The sequence below is a fragment of the Branchiostoma belcheri genome, unplaced genomic scaffold, assembly GCF_001625305.1.
Source record: "Branchiostoma belcheri isolate BF01 breed outbred unplaced genomic scaffold, Haploidv18h27 scaffold275, whole genome shotgun sequence".
In the NCBI taxonomy this organism is placed as follows: domain Eukaryota; kingdom Metazoa; phylum Chordata; class Leptocardii; order Amphioxiformes; family Branchiostomatidae; genus Branchiostoma; species Branchiostoma belcheri.
The window spans coordinates 121,769-138,512 of NW_017803882.1; the positions used below are offsets into that span (position 1 = coordinate 121,769).

The following is a 16,744-nucleotide window of genomic DNA, read 5'->3' on the forward strand; positions in this document are numbered from 1 at the left end:
TGACAGGTTTCCGGCCGACAGACTTCCTGGGAAACTTCTACATGTCCAACACGACAGACGTGGAGCTGGCAGCCATGGACTGTGACAAGGCCGTCGCCGTCGACTTCAAACATGACGACAAGCTCAGCGAAGAGCTCGGGGCTTATGTTCAGGTGAGTTGTGCTTTTGGATCACATAGTTTGGGGTTCAAATCTCGCCCCAACTCTAGAGACAAGCTCAGCGAAAAGCAGGTCACATTAACTACGGAGGGCGTGTGACTGACGACTGGGACAGACGCACGATGATGAACATCTTGCAGGACTTCTACGGAAACAAGGTCCTGAGTGAGACTCACGTCTTCTCTCCATCAGGAGTCTACCACCAGCTCAGTCCTGAGGCAGATCATGGCGTAAGTTTTGTAGTACACATTAGGGAAAAATTGTTACTCAAGCAACTGCATAATTTTGAAAACTGTCAGACATTTCAAATAGCATCCACTACTGTAACTTTGACTTTGTCTTCAGACTGTGTCAACTTCCAGGTTGCTCTGTCCAGGGTGTCCAAGTCTTTTGATTACATCAGAATCTTGTCATTCACCATTTTTTACTAAACTTTTAGTATTATAATTGAAAAAAAATATGTGTAATTTACTACATATAATAATTATGAAAAATTAGGTCTAGAAATGGTAGATCATTGAATCATTGCAATTCTTTTCAATTTTTGGAGGCTCCCCAATTTTTTTGTGTTTTTCTTGCATCAACCTTGTTATACCCCTTTCTTCTTTTTGTATTATTTTGAAATAATGTAACATTTAGTTAGAGTAGAAAAATGAATGAATGAAACACTGTACCTTTGTAAAGGAAATAACTAAAATCAGAAGAATGTGAGAATTAATGTTGACCTTCTGTCCCCAGACCTACATGGCGTACATCAAGAGCCTCCCCATCAACGACCCCACGGAGATCTTTGGTCTCCATGACAACGCCAACATCACGTTTGCGCAGAACGAGACGTTCACCATCCTGGGTGACCTGGTCAGCATGCAGCCCAAAACATCCAGCAGCACCGGCAAGTCACGCGAAGAGGTCAGTGGAAATCTTTTCCTTTCCTCATGTAAAATTCTGCAATGAAATTGGATTGAGGTGTTGAAAAACTCATTCTTTCCTGGTGGAACTCGCTGTCACCAAGTACAGTAATTACACCAAGTACTGCAAGATTCTGTATGAACAACTATGAAAGAGGTGCTAGTGTCACGGAATTGAAAAGAAACCTACAGTGGGTGTCACTGGAAGACAGAAGAAAGATGTCCAGACTATGCATGATGTACAAAAGGACTAATAAACTGGTGGATGTCCCAACTACTAAGTACCTAATACCAGCCCAGAAGAGAACAAGAAATAGCCATGCCTTCAAGTACCAGAGTTATCAACCAAGGATTGAGGTGTTCAAGAATTCATTCTTTCCTAGAACTATTGCAGTGTGGAACTCACTGTCACCAAGTACAATAGGGGCATTGTCACTAGATAGCTTTAAACAAAGTCTAGAGCTAGAAATTCAAGGGTTAGGTGTAACAAGTCGATCGGTATAATATAACAAGCTGCCGCCGCGCCGCGTGCCTGCGAAGCCGGCTATACAGAAACAGTAGGGGCATTATCATTAGAGATAGCTTTAAAAAATGTTCAGAGTTAGTTGTTCAAGGGTTAGGTGTTACAAGTCCTTCGGCGTAATGACCAGCTGCCACAGTGCCGCGTGCCTCCAAAGCTGGTGTGTTACGCCGAAAGTATGACCTCCACAGGATTCCCAAAATTGCGTCATTCCAAACCAGGCATATTATGTGCCAGGTGGGACAAAATTTTGCCAAAATTTTAATGATATACCAGACAGTACAATGATGTCATGTATGTCAAAGTTTTTCCAAAACATGAATTCAAAATAAAATTCAAATTTCAGACTTGAATAATAACATTGGGTGTGAAGAAGTAGAAAGAGAGCTGTTGAACATATACTTACAGGAGTCCAGATCTATTCAAGGCTTCATGATCACTATGTTTTCTTCAAGGCATGTAAAAATCTGATTGGTTGTTCCTACAGAACATGTTAATCTGATTGGTTGTTCCTACAGAACATGTTAATCTGATTGGTTGTTCCTACAGAACATGTTAATCTGATTAGTTCTTCCTACAGAACATGTTAATCTGATTGGTTGTTCCTGCAGAACATATTAATCTGATTGGTTTTTCCTACAGAACATGTTAATCTGATTGGTTGTTCCTGCAGAACATGTTAATCTGATTGGTTGTTCCTGCAGAACATGTTAATCTGATTGGTTCTTCCTACAGAACATGTTAATCTGATTAGTTCTTCCTACAGAACATGTTAATCTGATTGGTTGTTTGTTTAGGTAATGGAGGACACGGCGCGGGGTATCCTGGAGAAGGTACCGCCGCCCGTACCGGTGGGACCGGTCATGGAGAAGTACCCGGTCATGTACGAGGAGTCCATGAACACGGTCGTCGTACAGGAGGTCATCAGGTATGCATCAACCTTGGCCTTTCAACTTTAAACTACTGTTTCCATTTTTGATTCTTGTAACCACATGTTTGAGAACAAATGTCAAATTGGACTTTATAAATGAGATACTAGGAGTATAGTCATATGTGACAGCATAACAGTGATGTTAGTTTTCATTTTCCTGAAAAATTATCATTCTAGTATGCTAATAGTAATAGCTATCCTATTCCTGGAAAATTTCTTTTTTTTTTCATTAACATTCAGACATTTCTCAGAAAATCTTGTCTCCCAGGTACAGTCTTATGAAATCAATTTTTGTATTATGTCAAGAAGTTTAACTTTTATGTTCTAGCTACTTGCAGTTTAAAAAAAAGCAAAAAAATTCAATGTAACAGTTCTATTTTCCTTTTGAGCCAGTCTTTTCTTACCTGTATTGAGGTTTAACCTAGTTTTCTCTTGTTACAGGTACAACCGTCTGCTGAACACCGTCCGTCAGACACTGAACGACCTTCTGAAGGCACTGAAGGGTCTGGTGGTGATGTCAGGAGAGCTGGAGGGCATGGCTAACTCACTCTACATCAACCAGGTTCCTACTATGTGGGCAGGCAAGGTGTGCAAAAATATGTATATTATGTTGTATGTGTATGAAATAGCTTAGAGTTTAAGCAAAATTTTTGCTGTGGGTTCGTGTGTCTCCGCACAGATCTGGAGTAGGTTGACAGCACATGAATGGGGAAGATTGACAGGCAGAATGACATGAGGACACAGGAAATGGGTTGGATGAATTTGAAGGTCACAGAAACCCAGAATTCTTCCTGGAAGTCAGATATCTGCAATTATTGTGTTCACCTTCACAGAAGAAAACATATTGTTTTTGCTCAGTTTCTTCCTCTTCCACCTCTTCTTCAAACAAATATGGTCAATGACCTGAACCAGGCGTCTGTCACCATGGTAACTAGTGTTGGGTTACATCATGTTGTTGCAATTTTATAGCAGGAGGGATTTAGACTCCTGTCACCATATATACGAATGTGCTTGAGTAAGAATTAATTTCTTGTTCTCTTTACTCCACAGGCTTACCCATCCCTGAAGCCGCTTGCATCCTGGGTAGTTGATCTAGTGACGCGTATGGAGTTCATCCACGAGTGGATCGACCACGGGATCCCTACGATCTTCTGGATCTCCGGATTCTTCTTCCCACAAGCCTTCCTGACGGGCACGCTGCAGAACTATGCCAGGTCACAGGTCATCTCCATAGATACCATCACCTTCGACTTCCAGGTAAGGATGGAACAGTTTTAAGCACCTGCAAACCTGTTTCTAACCATAAGAATATAAACTTATTTGTGATATCAAGAATTATTTGATACCTTGTCCTTTCTGTAATAAATTACTTGTTTAATGCATGGACTACATTTTATCATAATTCATAGTAGCAAAATTTTATGGTCTGAGAAAAATTGAGGTGTTCACTCAACTATATGTTCACAGTGGCGGCAGTTGCAGAATAAAGAACATTAATGCTAAGTTTGTTGTACAGAAATGACTTTGAAAACTGAGAACACAAAAGTACTGTGAAAAAATTCAGGAATTACAGTTTGTATTCATAAGGCACTCCCCCCCAAAAAACGAAGTGAAACCCGTCAGTAATGTACGTAGAAACATCAGGTAGATAATTTTGTAGACTAGCCTTTTTTTTACTTCTTTACGTTGTAATGGTGTCTTCTCTTTCTATTAGCCTTTGGGTATGATTTGAGATGAATAAATTGAATGAGACTTTAAACTTAAACTTTTCCTTATGAAAAACTTAAACTGTTCTCCAACTCAAAATTTGACTCACCAGAAATTTTTGACTGAATCACTCAGTCTTCCGCAGCTATCTGACCCAAATGCTGTGGACACGTGATTTTTCCCATGTGTGACGTCAGCAAAGGGTCAAAGGTTGTCTGAAGACGATATCACCCCCCGTCCCGGTTGAGCGATGGTTGAAGTGCCCTGTCATGTATATAACTGTTACTGTACAGCATTTGGGTCAGATGGCTGAGGAAGACTGAGTGATTCAGTCAAAAATTTCTGGTGAGTCAAATTTTGAGTTGGAGAACAGTTTAAGTTTTTCATAATGAAATTACCAACTCAGATGAACTTTCATGTTAAACTTTTCCTGACCACCAGGTGATGCGTGAGTCCATCTCGGAGTTGAAAGAGCGTCCGGAACACGGCGTGTACATCCGGGGGCTGTTCCTCGAGGGAGCGCGCTGGGACTCGGTCGGCTTCCAGCTGGCAGAGTCCAACCCGAAGGAGCTGTACACGGACATGCCCGTCATGTGGCTCAAACCCATGCCTAACCGCAAGGCACCGACAAGCGGGATCTACCTGTGTCCTGTGTACAAGACTCTACAGAGAGCAGGTGAGACATCTTTATAACTTGAGTTGATAGTAAAATGTTGAACTTTATTCCAACACACAATTTATAGAGAGATGAAATTTTCAGCGACCACACTGTCTCTAAAAGACCGATGCAATAGCTCAATTGGTAGAGTGCTCGCTTTGTAACCGGGAGGTGGTGAGTTCAAATCCCGGCCAGGTCATAACAAAGACTTTAAAAATGGTACACACTTCTTTCTCTGCTTATCACTCAGCACGTATGACACAGTAGATTTCTCCCCAACATTTGGCAACTAAATGCAACAGTTCAGACTCCATTAGTACATGCACACACTGTGCCATTGTGCACTGGGATAGACCCATCCAGGCAGAGACAAATTCTCAATCAATTCAGGTTGTTAATGTACAATCAATCAAGCTTCATTATAGTCAAAGTTTAAGCCTCTGAATGTTGCTCTCACATGAAGCCTTACACATGAAGCCATATACAAGTTACACAAACTCATGACATTCTTCCATCTAGACAAACTTTGCACTTTCTCCACAATTCACCATTTAAGCTGAATCTTGATGACTTGTACAGATGCTGATATTACCATGTGCATGAGCCAACCCTAAACATAAGGGGTTGGTGGTGTAGCCAATGTGGGTGACATGCGCATACGCTAGAAACACCATAGATCCATACCAGTGGTGATTCTCTTATGAGGGATTCAATGATTTTGTGACTTGATAAAGTAAGCAAGTAGCTAGACAATAAATCTTATAATGTTAACCTAAAACCAACCCAAAACATGCCATTTTAGAAAACAAATAAACAAAACAATAAGTAACAGTACCTACTGTTGTTGCAGATATGCCTATCAATAGTGAAATGTGTACTTTGCAACCTGTCACTCTTTTTAAGCTAAAAAAAAAAACATAAGTTTCAAATAAATGAGAACACAGAAACATCACTCAAACATACAATCATTCATCCGGGCTTAACACTAGGATAGGTATTGCATCATCAAACAAGTGCACACAAATAGTGTGGAATGTAAACAGCCTTGGAAAGCTCTACATGAGGAGACATCAGTACACAGCATTAGCTAGCAGCAGGCATGATTGTGACCTTGATGACAGATTTAAAGACACACGATGATTTGGTAAATGCACGAGTTGCTAAAATTACTAGCAGTAATAAGTGTCCAGTGTTACTCATCTTGTCTGGTCATTGACAGTGTATACACCACAATGTTTTCTCTTGAATAATAATGAACTTCATTTTTGTGCATAATATATGTACATCGCAGCAGTGTGGAATAGCATTACCCTCTGCCCTTGACAGGAACCTGTAGTGTTCATGCTGCAAATCATACCTTGCATGTAGCTGTGTCCTGTACTACATTCATGGCATATATAGCAAATATCCATCTTTGTTTGGGCTCCAATAAGGCCAAGGAAAAAAAATGTTGTGTTTCCTGTTTCGGTCCTGAAAAAATTAGGGTCGGTAGGTAGGGATTATCTTATTTTATTTTTATTTTTTATTTTTTTTAAACTTTGCTGATTGCTATGTTTATATATATAGGCAGAACATGATGAAAAATCGATTGTGCAATATATTTCTTCACTCAGGTACTCAGGTGTCAGAAGCTCAGACTAGTATTTTTCAATCTGCAGATACAAATGGAGCCATTTCCTGCAACTTCAGGTTTTGTTCTTCTGCAAAATATGGAAAAAAATCTTGAAGCAAAAGCTATTCTTGCATGCAAACACCATCATTACATATGCTTCTGATGCCATCTTGCCAGCTTTGGTTATTTTCACCTACTGTCCTGGAGATAAGATACAAGCAGGTAGGTACTAAGGTTAGAGTACACTACACTTCAACCATGTACAAAAAATAAACCAGCCAACAATGCAGGACACGAACTGCCAGAAAGAAATTTTAATATTTGGACCACACATTCAGAAAATACTGCTGCATTCTGAATTTGAAAAAAAAAGAAAAAAAACTTCTATTATATAAATCTAAAGAAAAAAAAATATCAATCTGCACAAAATTTTGATTGGTTTCTATCCCTTTGTTTGGGCCAAGGAAAAAAAAATGTTGTGTTTCCTGTTTCAGTCCAGAAAAAATTAGGGTCGGTAGGTAGGGATTATCTTATTTTATTTTTATTTTTATTTTAGACTTTGCTGATTGCTGTGTTTATATAAGCAGAACATGATGAAAAATCGATTGTGCAATATTATATTTCATCACTCAGGACAGGTACTCAGGTGTCAGATCATGGAGCTTTAAACGGTCGATCAGCTCGAAGAACTTAACAGATGTCCCTAGCCCTTGCAGGGCTAAATTCAGATTCAGGTCCTGATTCAAGTCTACAGGTTTTCAGGGTTCTCCCAGGGATTTAGGGAGAAAAAAAGAAACAAAAAAGAATTCTAAAGACTAGAAAGGCCGACATTTGCTTTGGAGCAAATACAGCAATGGCTTCACCACATTTTACGACATGGCAGGGAAAGAATGAGAAACACAAGGGAAAACAATGCTTTACATTGATATAACTATAGTATGAAGTAACATACAACTAAGACTACAACAGTTGGATAGCTATTCCCTACATTATTGGTTAGGATTTTTAATTGCATAATGCAAACTGTTGATTTTCAAGAAAAAAAGAAGTGTTCATGCCCCGCATTCCAATGCTGGAGCAGGAAAGCTTGAAATACCTACCAAAACACTTGAATACAGACATACTGTCAGTATGGAATGGATCTGAGCAGGTATTAATTAAGTTAAGCCTGTTAAATTCCAACAGCCAATCAGCAAGGAGAATAGAGGAAAGCTGCATGCCTATTGGTTGATGCCCTGCATTCCATTGTGATGAGTCATGCCCAAATGTGGTAACACTGCACACTAACTCAGTAATACATTTGCTATAACACAGCCAAAAAACTCAAATAAAACCATTCTAAAAGCCTGTATCACAAAAATTTAAAAACGCCTAGGGGTATTTGCCCACTGTACCTCCATACCAAATTTCAGGACCTTAGGCCCTAAAATGAAGAAGCTGAATCCATTTAAAAAATGGCAGGAGAAGGAGAAGGAGAAGGAGAAGGAGGAGAAGAAACATCAGAAAAAGCAATATGGGTTCACCACCACTTTGTGGTGTGGTGAACCCATAAAAAAAAATTAATCTGCACAAAATTTTAATTGGTTTCTATCCCTTTGTTTGCCTAAAAATCGATAGTGTGATTGTATCAATTTGAAACCCAAAAAAATTAGCTAAATCGGCGATTTAAGGTTATTGCGCAATGGACGTGCCCTATGACCTTCAACCTTTGGGGGTCATGCAGGCGTCAACAGCGCCCTACCCCATGCCTTGCCAGTCCGTTTTCGTGGGCAAATTTCTGCTTTTTTAGAGGTTTTGCGACCTAAAAACTCACATCAGAGGAAAAATACACCACAGACGACATTTTCATGGTAAATATCGATAAATGGACCAGGCATTTTTTTGTCCCGTTGCCGATTTTGCTGATTTTCGCCATGTGCTTACAATTTGTTTACGTCGATAGCTACCTTTCCTGAGATGGGGTTTTGTGCGCGTGAAAAATTTGCACGTGAAAAACTTGCGCGTGAAGAATCTGCGCGTGAAGATATGCAAATTAGCTGACTCCCAAGGGATTTGAAAACTTTTTGCTGTTTTAAGCTTAAAAGTTGGAAAAAAGACAAGAAAATAAAAATCTAACATCATTTTGCTTGCATTCTAGACTACATACCCTTGTTTTGTCAATTTTTTTGTGATTTCAGGTTATTTTGAAAGGTAAAGTTTTCACGCGCAAAAAAGATTGAAATTTGCGCGTGAAAGAATTTGTTTAAGAAAGCATGAAATCAAACTTCTAGAATGGAGAAAAGCTTCAGATTGTTACATTTTACCATCCTAAACCTCATACTAGTAACTTTTCCATGTATTTCTTACAAATTCAAGTGATTTTGAAAAGGTCAGGTTTTATGGAAATTATGCAAATTAGCTTATTCCCAAGGGACCAACATTTTCAAACAAAAATTTTGGCTAACAGAGGGAAAATTATACCAGAGGACAACATTTTCCTGCATAAGAATTTGCTACTGCATACCATATTTTCTAACATATTTCTAAGACTTTTAACTTTCACGCGCAAATTTTTCACGCGCAAGTTTTTCACTCGCAAATTCTTCACGCGCAGAAAACCCGTTCCCCCTTTCCTCGTCCAGTTTTATGGGCAAATTTCCGCTTTTTTAGACGTTTTGGGACTAAAAGACCGACAAAGGGGGAAAAATAAATCATATACATTATTTTTATGAGAAATACTGCTATCATGGACCAGACATTTTTCTTTCGCGTTGCCGAATTTTTGCGGCCGCCGCATGCTGATGGTGCAGTACGGTAGGGAATTTTCTACGATTAGTTCGTAAATGTATCGGCTTTTTAACTTATTTTCGGAGTCGATGGCTTTGTTTTACAAACAAATCAGACAAATTATTAGCGTTGTTTAAACGCTAGCGGGGCACCCGATGTTCTGTAATGTTCTTCCTTGGTTCTCAGATTTGCCTGCTTGATTTTTTTAATGATTTCCAAAAAAATGCCATGACATTTTGGCACCAGCAGATGAAGTCCTTGACTTTGTTGCTACTGTAAATTTTTCTATTAATCCATGCAGTGATTTGATTGAAAGTTTAAATTTTAATTAAATTCATTGTCTGAATTGTGAACCAGCCCAGTTTCAGAACTTGAATTTGTATTTGGAGTATCAAGGGATGCCAGGAGGACTAAAATTGTTTTGCCTAGACTGCATTGCTATATTGAAATTCTGCAAAAATCTTTGAAAAAATTGGTGTGACCATAGCACAACATTGTAAACATTTTCTTAGCACGCCAATCGTTGCTTTCTATACACTGACTTGTCTTCAAGACGACATTGTGGATAATCCGGAGACCAGTCTATAGCAGAATGAAGGACCAGACTTTTGTTGGCAGATCTCAACCTGAGTGTGTAAAAGAAGATGAGGTGTGAGTATGTTTCCTTACACAAGACAACACTCCACATGCACTCGCAGTTCTGACTCTCTTTTGCCCAGTTCACTCTACTCTGAGGGTCGGCAAGCCTTTTTTAGGTGAGGAGCTATTTGACGTTAATCATCTTTAATTCCATGACAACTGACACTTAAAATTATTGATCGTATATTATTATTAGTTGAATGCCAAATTGCCCCCAAAATTGTCACTTTGGACCTCTATAACAAAAGTATCGGCCACTTCAATTCCACGTTTTTATCCTGAATTCATGTTAAGCATGACACTGAAAAATTTTTCATATTTAGTTGAATATGCCAAATTGCCCCAAAATTGTCGCTTTGGACCTATACACAGTTAAATTCTCCCGCCAAAAAGCTTTGAATTAACTCCACGTTGTTACCTCCGGGTAGGGATGTATATCCCGAGCGCGGAGGTTTTGTGAGGGAAGACGAAAATTGCGTTCGCACCCGTTTCTCGCGTTTGGGTGGACGGATATGTCTGGGACTTGGTATACGTTTTGCTGTTGGGCTGTAGATGGTGCACGTTGTTTTGGTTTTTTAGTATGTGTGTTTTAGTGCGTGAAAATGATGCGTTTAGACCGCCGATGGACACCCCTTTCAGTGTTGGTCGGGCCTCAGCTTTTGACCTTTGCATGTATAATCACCATTGAGGTCGCGACCACTGATCTGACCTTTCACACAGAGGGGTGTCAGCATTCTTTGAAACTGTTCAGATGTGAACCACATGTGCCGTCAATCAACGTCTCGTGCCTGGTGGGATCGCGCGGGTCGCAGCCAGCGAACTTCCGGGTGGGCCAATGGGTCAGGGGTCAACGCCCTCTTGCGCAATTTCGGATGTTTTCGGAATACCGTGGTATACTGTCTCAGACCTTCTCGGGACTCGGTGTATCTTCTGTTAATGGGCTGTAGATGGTGCAGGTTTTTTTTGTTTTATTGTATATGTGTTTTGGGGCGTAAGATTATTTGTACTTCCTTTTCGTGTCTCGGACACCCGTTACTGTGTTTGTTTACATTATCGCTGGTCGCTGAGGGTCGGGCAGCCAGATTCGCCACGGGATGCCTCCTGTCCTTTCTATTTTTGGGCTCCAGTCGGCTAGGGGGGATTAGTGATTTCACACATCATTTAGCCAATTACAAACATTTCGAAACTTTTCGAAAAAAATGGTATTCGCGCGAATTCACTAGTTAATTCAAAGAACAGTCCCAACATGCACCCAACATTCTGCAACATACATTACAATACCCGGAGGTACAAAATCTACGATTTTCCTTGTTACTCTCTTTGTATCGTATAGTGGAATGCCAAATTGCCCCAAAATTGTTGCTTTCGACCCGTAGACTTCTATATTCTCGTGCCAAAAAACTTTGTATCTTAGTTGGCCCTTTCAATGCCACGTTGTTATCCTGAATTAATGTAATTTTTTTTTTGTGTCCAGGAAGAATTTTTAATATTGTTTAGCCAAATTGCCCAAAAACTATCTTAGCCGGCCACATTATTTTCATTATAAAATATCCTCTTCAAAATTGTTGATTTGGACCTTTATTTGCACTTAAATTGTCTCACCAAAGTCCATTTTCCCCGCCCAAAAAAGCTAATTGGCACCCTCACCTGGTTAATTAATTGGATTAAGTTTTCCCGCCAAAAAACTTAGTATATACAGCACTCTAACCTTGAACTTGTGCCCCCCTCCCCACTCTTCCTGCCCACCTCCCACACTTCTTCCACAACTCAGAGTATGTTAGTTACACTGTTCTCGGACTTCTTCGCACATGTAGTCACCACACTCTGCTACACAAACACTTGGTTTATCGAGTGCAGTTTTTCCAACACTTAGACTTAGGAATAATCTCCGGCTCTCCTGGTCAGTCAATTGCACTGGTATACTGATGTGTCGAAGCATCAATGTCTCCGAAAAGACATCCCACGGGGAGTACACTTAGTGCATTGACCAACCAGGTGAGCGAGAGATTATTCTAAAGTCTAAGTGGTGGAAAAACTGCAAGCGTCGTTGGTTTGGGCCATACATAACGCGAGCCGTGACTGAGGGGTCTTTAGGCCACACCAATTTAATTTCTCGGTTAACGGATTCGCCGCTTCATTTTTTTCTGATTTGCAAATAAAAATAAAAATCCAGAATCAACTGGAAAATGCTCATATTGTGCCCTGAACAGTTGAAAACAGTCCTTTTCATCCTAGTTGTTACAGTTATTCCATCTTTCAATGCAATGGTATCATTAAAAGTTCAAAATTCATTGTTTAAATTTTGAACCAGCCTGGTGTGTTGACTTCATGGCTCCTATCGTACCATTTTGGGCAATAATAGGATGCCTAGGCCTGTTTTTATTTTTATTTTTTTCCAAGTGAGCTCCTGGTCCATTTCTCATCGTATTTATAGCCAAATTCTGGTCCCGCGCCGAAACCTCTATACCAACGCTAAACCAAAGTTCATTGTCGACATGGATTGCTGCTTCAACGCCCGACACCGTTCCAGTAACCCCGTGTCCGTTCGTAAAATGCTTGCAACCGCTCCAGCGAAGTTTGTGTGACGTTTGATCGCCGCCCGGGCAACACTGGTGAAGCAGCGGTGGTGCAGCGTTCAAGATTTCTGCGTTGGCCTAGCGGACCCAAGCGTCCACGAACTTGCGTCTAGCGATGCCAAACTTTGACTGGGCGTTGGTGGAGCGGGGGTGTACTTTGCCGGGGCGGAAAATTGCCCCCTCCTCACCGCTCGCAATATTTTGTGCAGCTCAAAACTTTCGGAGCGGTAGGAGGGCCCCTCCAGAAACATCAGCGGTGGCCGGGCGTACACGGCGTTGCTTTAACGGGGGCCAACTTCTGTTAACGGTGGTGAACGGTTTCGAGCGGTGATGAATTTTATTCACCGTTCAAGGAACGCTCCAGCAAAGTTCGGCCAGTGTGACCGGGGCTTTAGTTACACTAGGCCGCAGTCAATGCGGCCTTAGTCGGGCAGATCTCACAGAGCAGGACCTGATTCTAAATAGATCGGGACGATTCGGGTTGTCTGCGGACGACAGGAGCAGTTTGACAGTCTGTCCAAACCATCGGTATGCCCTGACAACGCAATGGATTGGAGGAAGAAGGACCACGTGCACCCATCCAGATCACAAAGGCAAGAGAACTCCGCTGAAACACCCAAGATGCGTATCACTGTCTTTGTCCCATCACATATACACAACGTACAGAAGAGTGGTACCTGTTGGATCTGCAATATGTAATCCTTGCAGAAAACAAGCATCAAAGGATACAGAAAGTGGTGACATGGAAGAACAAGAACCAGGACCAGAAAGTGGCGACGTGGAAGAACAAGAACCGCAGGACCAAGCCAGGCTTCTGAAAGTATCATGGGGCCTTTGATGTTGAAAGTACAATGTATAACAGGTTAAAGTAATTGCTATAGTATAGTGTATATATTATTGTCTTTTAAATTTAATGCTGTTCGTTTTAAAACTGTCAATATGTAGTGGCTATCGACATGTAAAAAGAAAAAGCTTAATTGTAGCTCGCAAGTCCTTCTTGCGAACAATAAGGTGCATACATTTCGTAGATTGTAGCATTTATACACATGTGCACTATGTGTGAGAAGATTACTTAGTACATCGTCAGCTACAATTGTGGGCTTATTAATTAGTACTTCGAATTCGAGGAGATACCAAATCAGTGCGCTACTGTCTTTTCCGGTATGATATATCCCTTAAGTGATCATTATTGAGTACTTAATTTGCCTGTGGAATGTGTATTAAACGGTATCTCCATTTTTGGAGTCCTGATAACCCCCGTGCTGAGACATTTTATCATCTACCATAAAGTAAATGTGCACAATATTTTAGCAAGGAACTTACTTGCTACCTACAGCTAAGAGAACAGCAATAGAATGCGTATGATCAGCCTAATTCATGTTCAGGTATCCCCGTAACCCCCATGCAGAGTTATTCCCTTTTGAATATTTTCAAGAATATATCCCTGCAGTTCCAGAGCAAGCTGCTAGGGGGCCCAAACTCACGTCACTTCTTCCCCAGCACAAGAGCTACCCATCATCCAAATTTCGTCACCCCAGCATGTCTAGATCATGAGATATCAAAACCGGAAGTTCAGCTGCAGTACCATAACAAGCTGCTAGGGGGCCCAAAATCTAATCATTTTGAGGTCTCATCAAGACCTACCCACCTACCAAGTATCAAGACAATCCATCAAGGCCTTCTCAAGTTATCAGAGGTTTCCTTCCTGCAAGTTGAGTTTGTGTCCACAGAACCTCGCAGTCTGTGTCAAGGTCTGGCCTATGGGTAACAATTTGATCATCTCTGTTGGCCTGAAATACACCACCTCCTTGGCCAGTTTGTCTGTCTTTCCCGTGTGCTATGTAGTTGCTGGGGAATATTTCACTACTTGCTATGTTTTGGTTGAGCCATGACTCTGTACCTGCTACCGTATATCTGGCTTGTAAGTGTCAACTACTGTCGCCAGTTCAGATGTTTTGTTCCGCACACTCTGACAGTTTACTAGCAGAAGTTTACTTTTAGATCTCTTGTGACTATGACCCCTCGTTTGAGAATTACCCTGCTTTGATTTAAGTGGAGTGGATGTAGCCATTGGGATTTCGTCTGGTAAACTTGAGTCAGAACTCAGCGTGTCAAATGAGTTTACTGAATGGAATGTTTCATCAGTGATATCGAATATGGCCGATGCAAAGTTGGGTATACCACAGTCTGACAGTCACAACATACCCACGAGTATGATCGGTGGGTTTCTAGTGCACTGTATACTTGAGAACATAGCCCAATGCAGTCACTGTGGTACCATCTATCGCATTCATCACAGCATATTGCATTATGGGTGTTACGTACTGCCTTGTTACAACTCCCACATGGAAACTTTGGTGGTCTAGGCCCTGGGTTGATCTCAATATCCCCGCTTAAGATCAGAATCATGATCAGTGAAAACTTTGTGCCACTATTGTGCAATAGCATTTTCTTGCTACTGACGTGAGTTCCGTTAGCCCCGCTGTGCTTAATCATGAAAGCAAAAGTGGCCCAGTCAGATGTGCAATCGGTTCTGAAGTTGCATGTGACCTGTACTTTTTTTATCTCCTGTTTGTCTTTTGGCTGTGATCCTGGCTCAGCCCTGCTAAGTACTGTGCAAAGGGCTAGGAATATACAAGTGTAGTGGAGTTCCATTTTTATTCCCATAACCGCGGGACCCAGTCACCGCTCCTGTTATTCCGGAATTCCTTAGCGGGACCCAGTCACCGCTCCTGTTATTCCTTAGCGGGACCCTCTGTTACCGCTCCTGTTATTCCTTAGCGGGACCCTCTGTTACCGCTCTTGTTATTCCTTAGCGGGACCCTCTGTCACCGCTCCTGTACTGGGTGAGTTGCTAGTATTTCTTACATTGATGTTTCATCACAAAACTAAAAGAGAAGAAATTTTACTTTTTAATTTGCTATATACCGTCACAGACATGTCTTTTTACCTTTTTTTTTGCATCTGCAGATACTGACATCAAGAACTTCATGGAGTTCTATAGACGTGAGTTCCCCTCTGCAACCATCCCCATAAAGATGCACCTCCTATAAGATCACGTAGTGCCTTGGATACGCAGATGGTAGTTTGGTCTGGGGTTTCACGGGGAACAGGGGATAGAAGAAATTTCATTTCATTTATTTATCCAGGTGATACATATCGCCTAGTCGGCGTTTTTCAATGATACCTGGGGGGTAAACCCCAACATAGTAAAATACAAACGAAGTAACTGAGGATAAAATACAATAATAAATAAGAAGAAAATAATCACTATATACAAGTGTGCAATTAATCATAAGGTAACATAAAGAATCCAACCAACATAAATAAATTAAAGCGAAAGGAATTTGCATATCAATGGAACTTATCTCACAAGCATAAATCAAACAAAATCATATTAACTGGTAAGGAAAATCATAATGTTTGTAAAATCACTCAACCAAAATCGAATTAACTGGTGAGGGAAGAAAGTCTGGTCTTAAATGTACTGATAGATTTTGAGTTTCTTACATGTGGCGGAATACACGCTGCATTTAACAACATTGAAAGGACAACATATGGCATTGCAGATAGCACGCAACAAATTCTGTCTATACTACACAAGCACATGCTTTCTGTCAGTCCTGGTCATGTCGGCGGTGTGCCTGAACCCAAGCGGCGTAAATGATTGAGCTTTATTGGAGAACATAAGATTTCTAAACATGTATCTGATTGATACAAGGTTAACTTACTTTTCCTAATTCCTATTGTATTTATTGTAAGAGAATGTAAAGACCTGATGTATATTTTGTATAGTGCCGATAAGGTACAGGTGAACGTTACATGTAATTTACTAGTGACAACATGATTTGCAGAGTTATTTTCAGTTATGGTGGTTCTCGATTAAACTTTTTTACATGTATACAGTATAAAATGTTGTTCTGACAAAATGTGCAAAAGAAGGAATTCTATACACTATGTGTGCAAAAATGCTTGCTGTCAATTTGAACATAAACTAGTTATATATTACATGGTGACACTACATGTATACGGAGACGAGCTGAGAGTGTTATGCATCTCTCTCGTACTGGTTTGTATAAACAAATCCATAGATTAATATGTTTTTTTGTGCAAAATTGTCAAGAGAGATTTCTTCTTCATGCTTGTATGGATTTGTGATTTTATCATTTGAAAGGAATATAACATCACTAACAAAATGAGTTCTGTAACAGGTTCTTACTTTACCCAAAAGCCCCCCCCCCCCCATACTGGTTACAAGTTATGGCTGCT

General features: G+C 40.6%; 2 protein-coding genes across 7 annotated transcripts in view; both read left to right on the forward strand.

Annotated features, from left to right (window-relative positions):
- LOC109472431 (protein transport protein Sec24C-like) overlaps nucleotides 1–373 on the forward strand; it is a 29,936-nt gene extending 29,563 nt beyond the window's left edge. For all 6 annotated transcript variants that reach the window (XM_019772204.1, XM_019772202.1, XM_019772207.1 and 3 more), the window contains one exon: nucleotides 7–373. In XM_019772204.1, the coding sequence (XP_019627763.1) occupies nucleotides 7–257 (251 nt within the window). In that variant the 3' untranslated portion in view covers nucleotides 258–373. The remainder of the gene's footprint in view (nucleotides 1–6) is intronic.
- Nucleotides 252–13,293, forward strand: LOC109472428 (dynein heavy chain 1, axonemal-like). The gene is made up of 7 exons (XM_019772196.1): nucleotides 252–388; nucleotides 897–1,067; nucleotides 2,384–2,514; nucleotides 2,959–3,103; nucleotides 3,568–3,774; nucleotides 4,666–4,900; nucleotides 13,184–13,293. Exons 1-7 carry the CDS (start codon nucleotides 281–283, stop codon nucleotides 13,291–13,293), a joined length of 1,107 nt encoding a protein of 368 aa, XP_019627755.1. The 5' UTR covers nucleotides 252–280.
- Nucleotides 13,294–16,744: the final 3,451 nt, after the last annotated feature.

Coding starts and splice junctions, on each gene's coding strand:
- LOC109472428 (XM_019772196.1), top strand. CDS start 281: ATGATGAACATCTTGCAGGACTTCTACGGAAACAAGGTCCTGAGTGAG. Junction 3,775..4,665: donor CCATCACCTTCGACTTCCAG/GTAAGGATGGAA, acceptor CCTGACCACCAG/GTGATGCGTGAGTCCATCTC. Junction 4,901..13,183: donor CAAGACTCTACAGAGAGCAG/GTGAGACATCTT, acceptor TAATCCTTGCAG/AAAACAAGCATCAAAGGATA.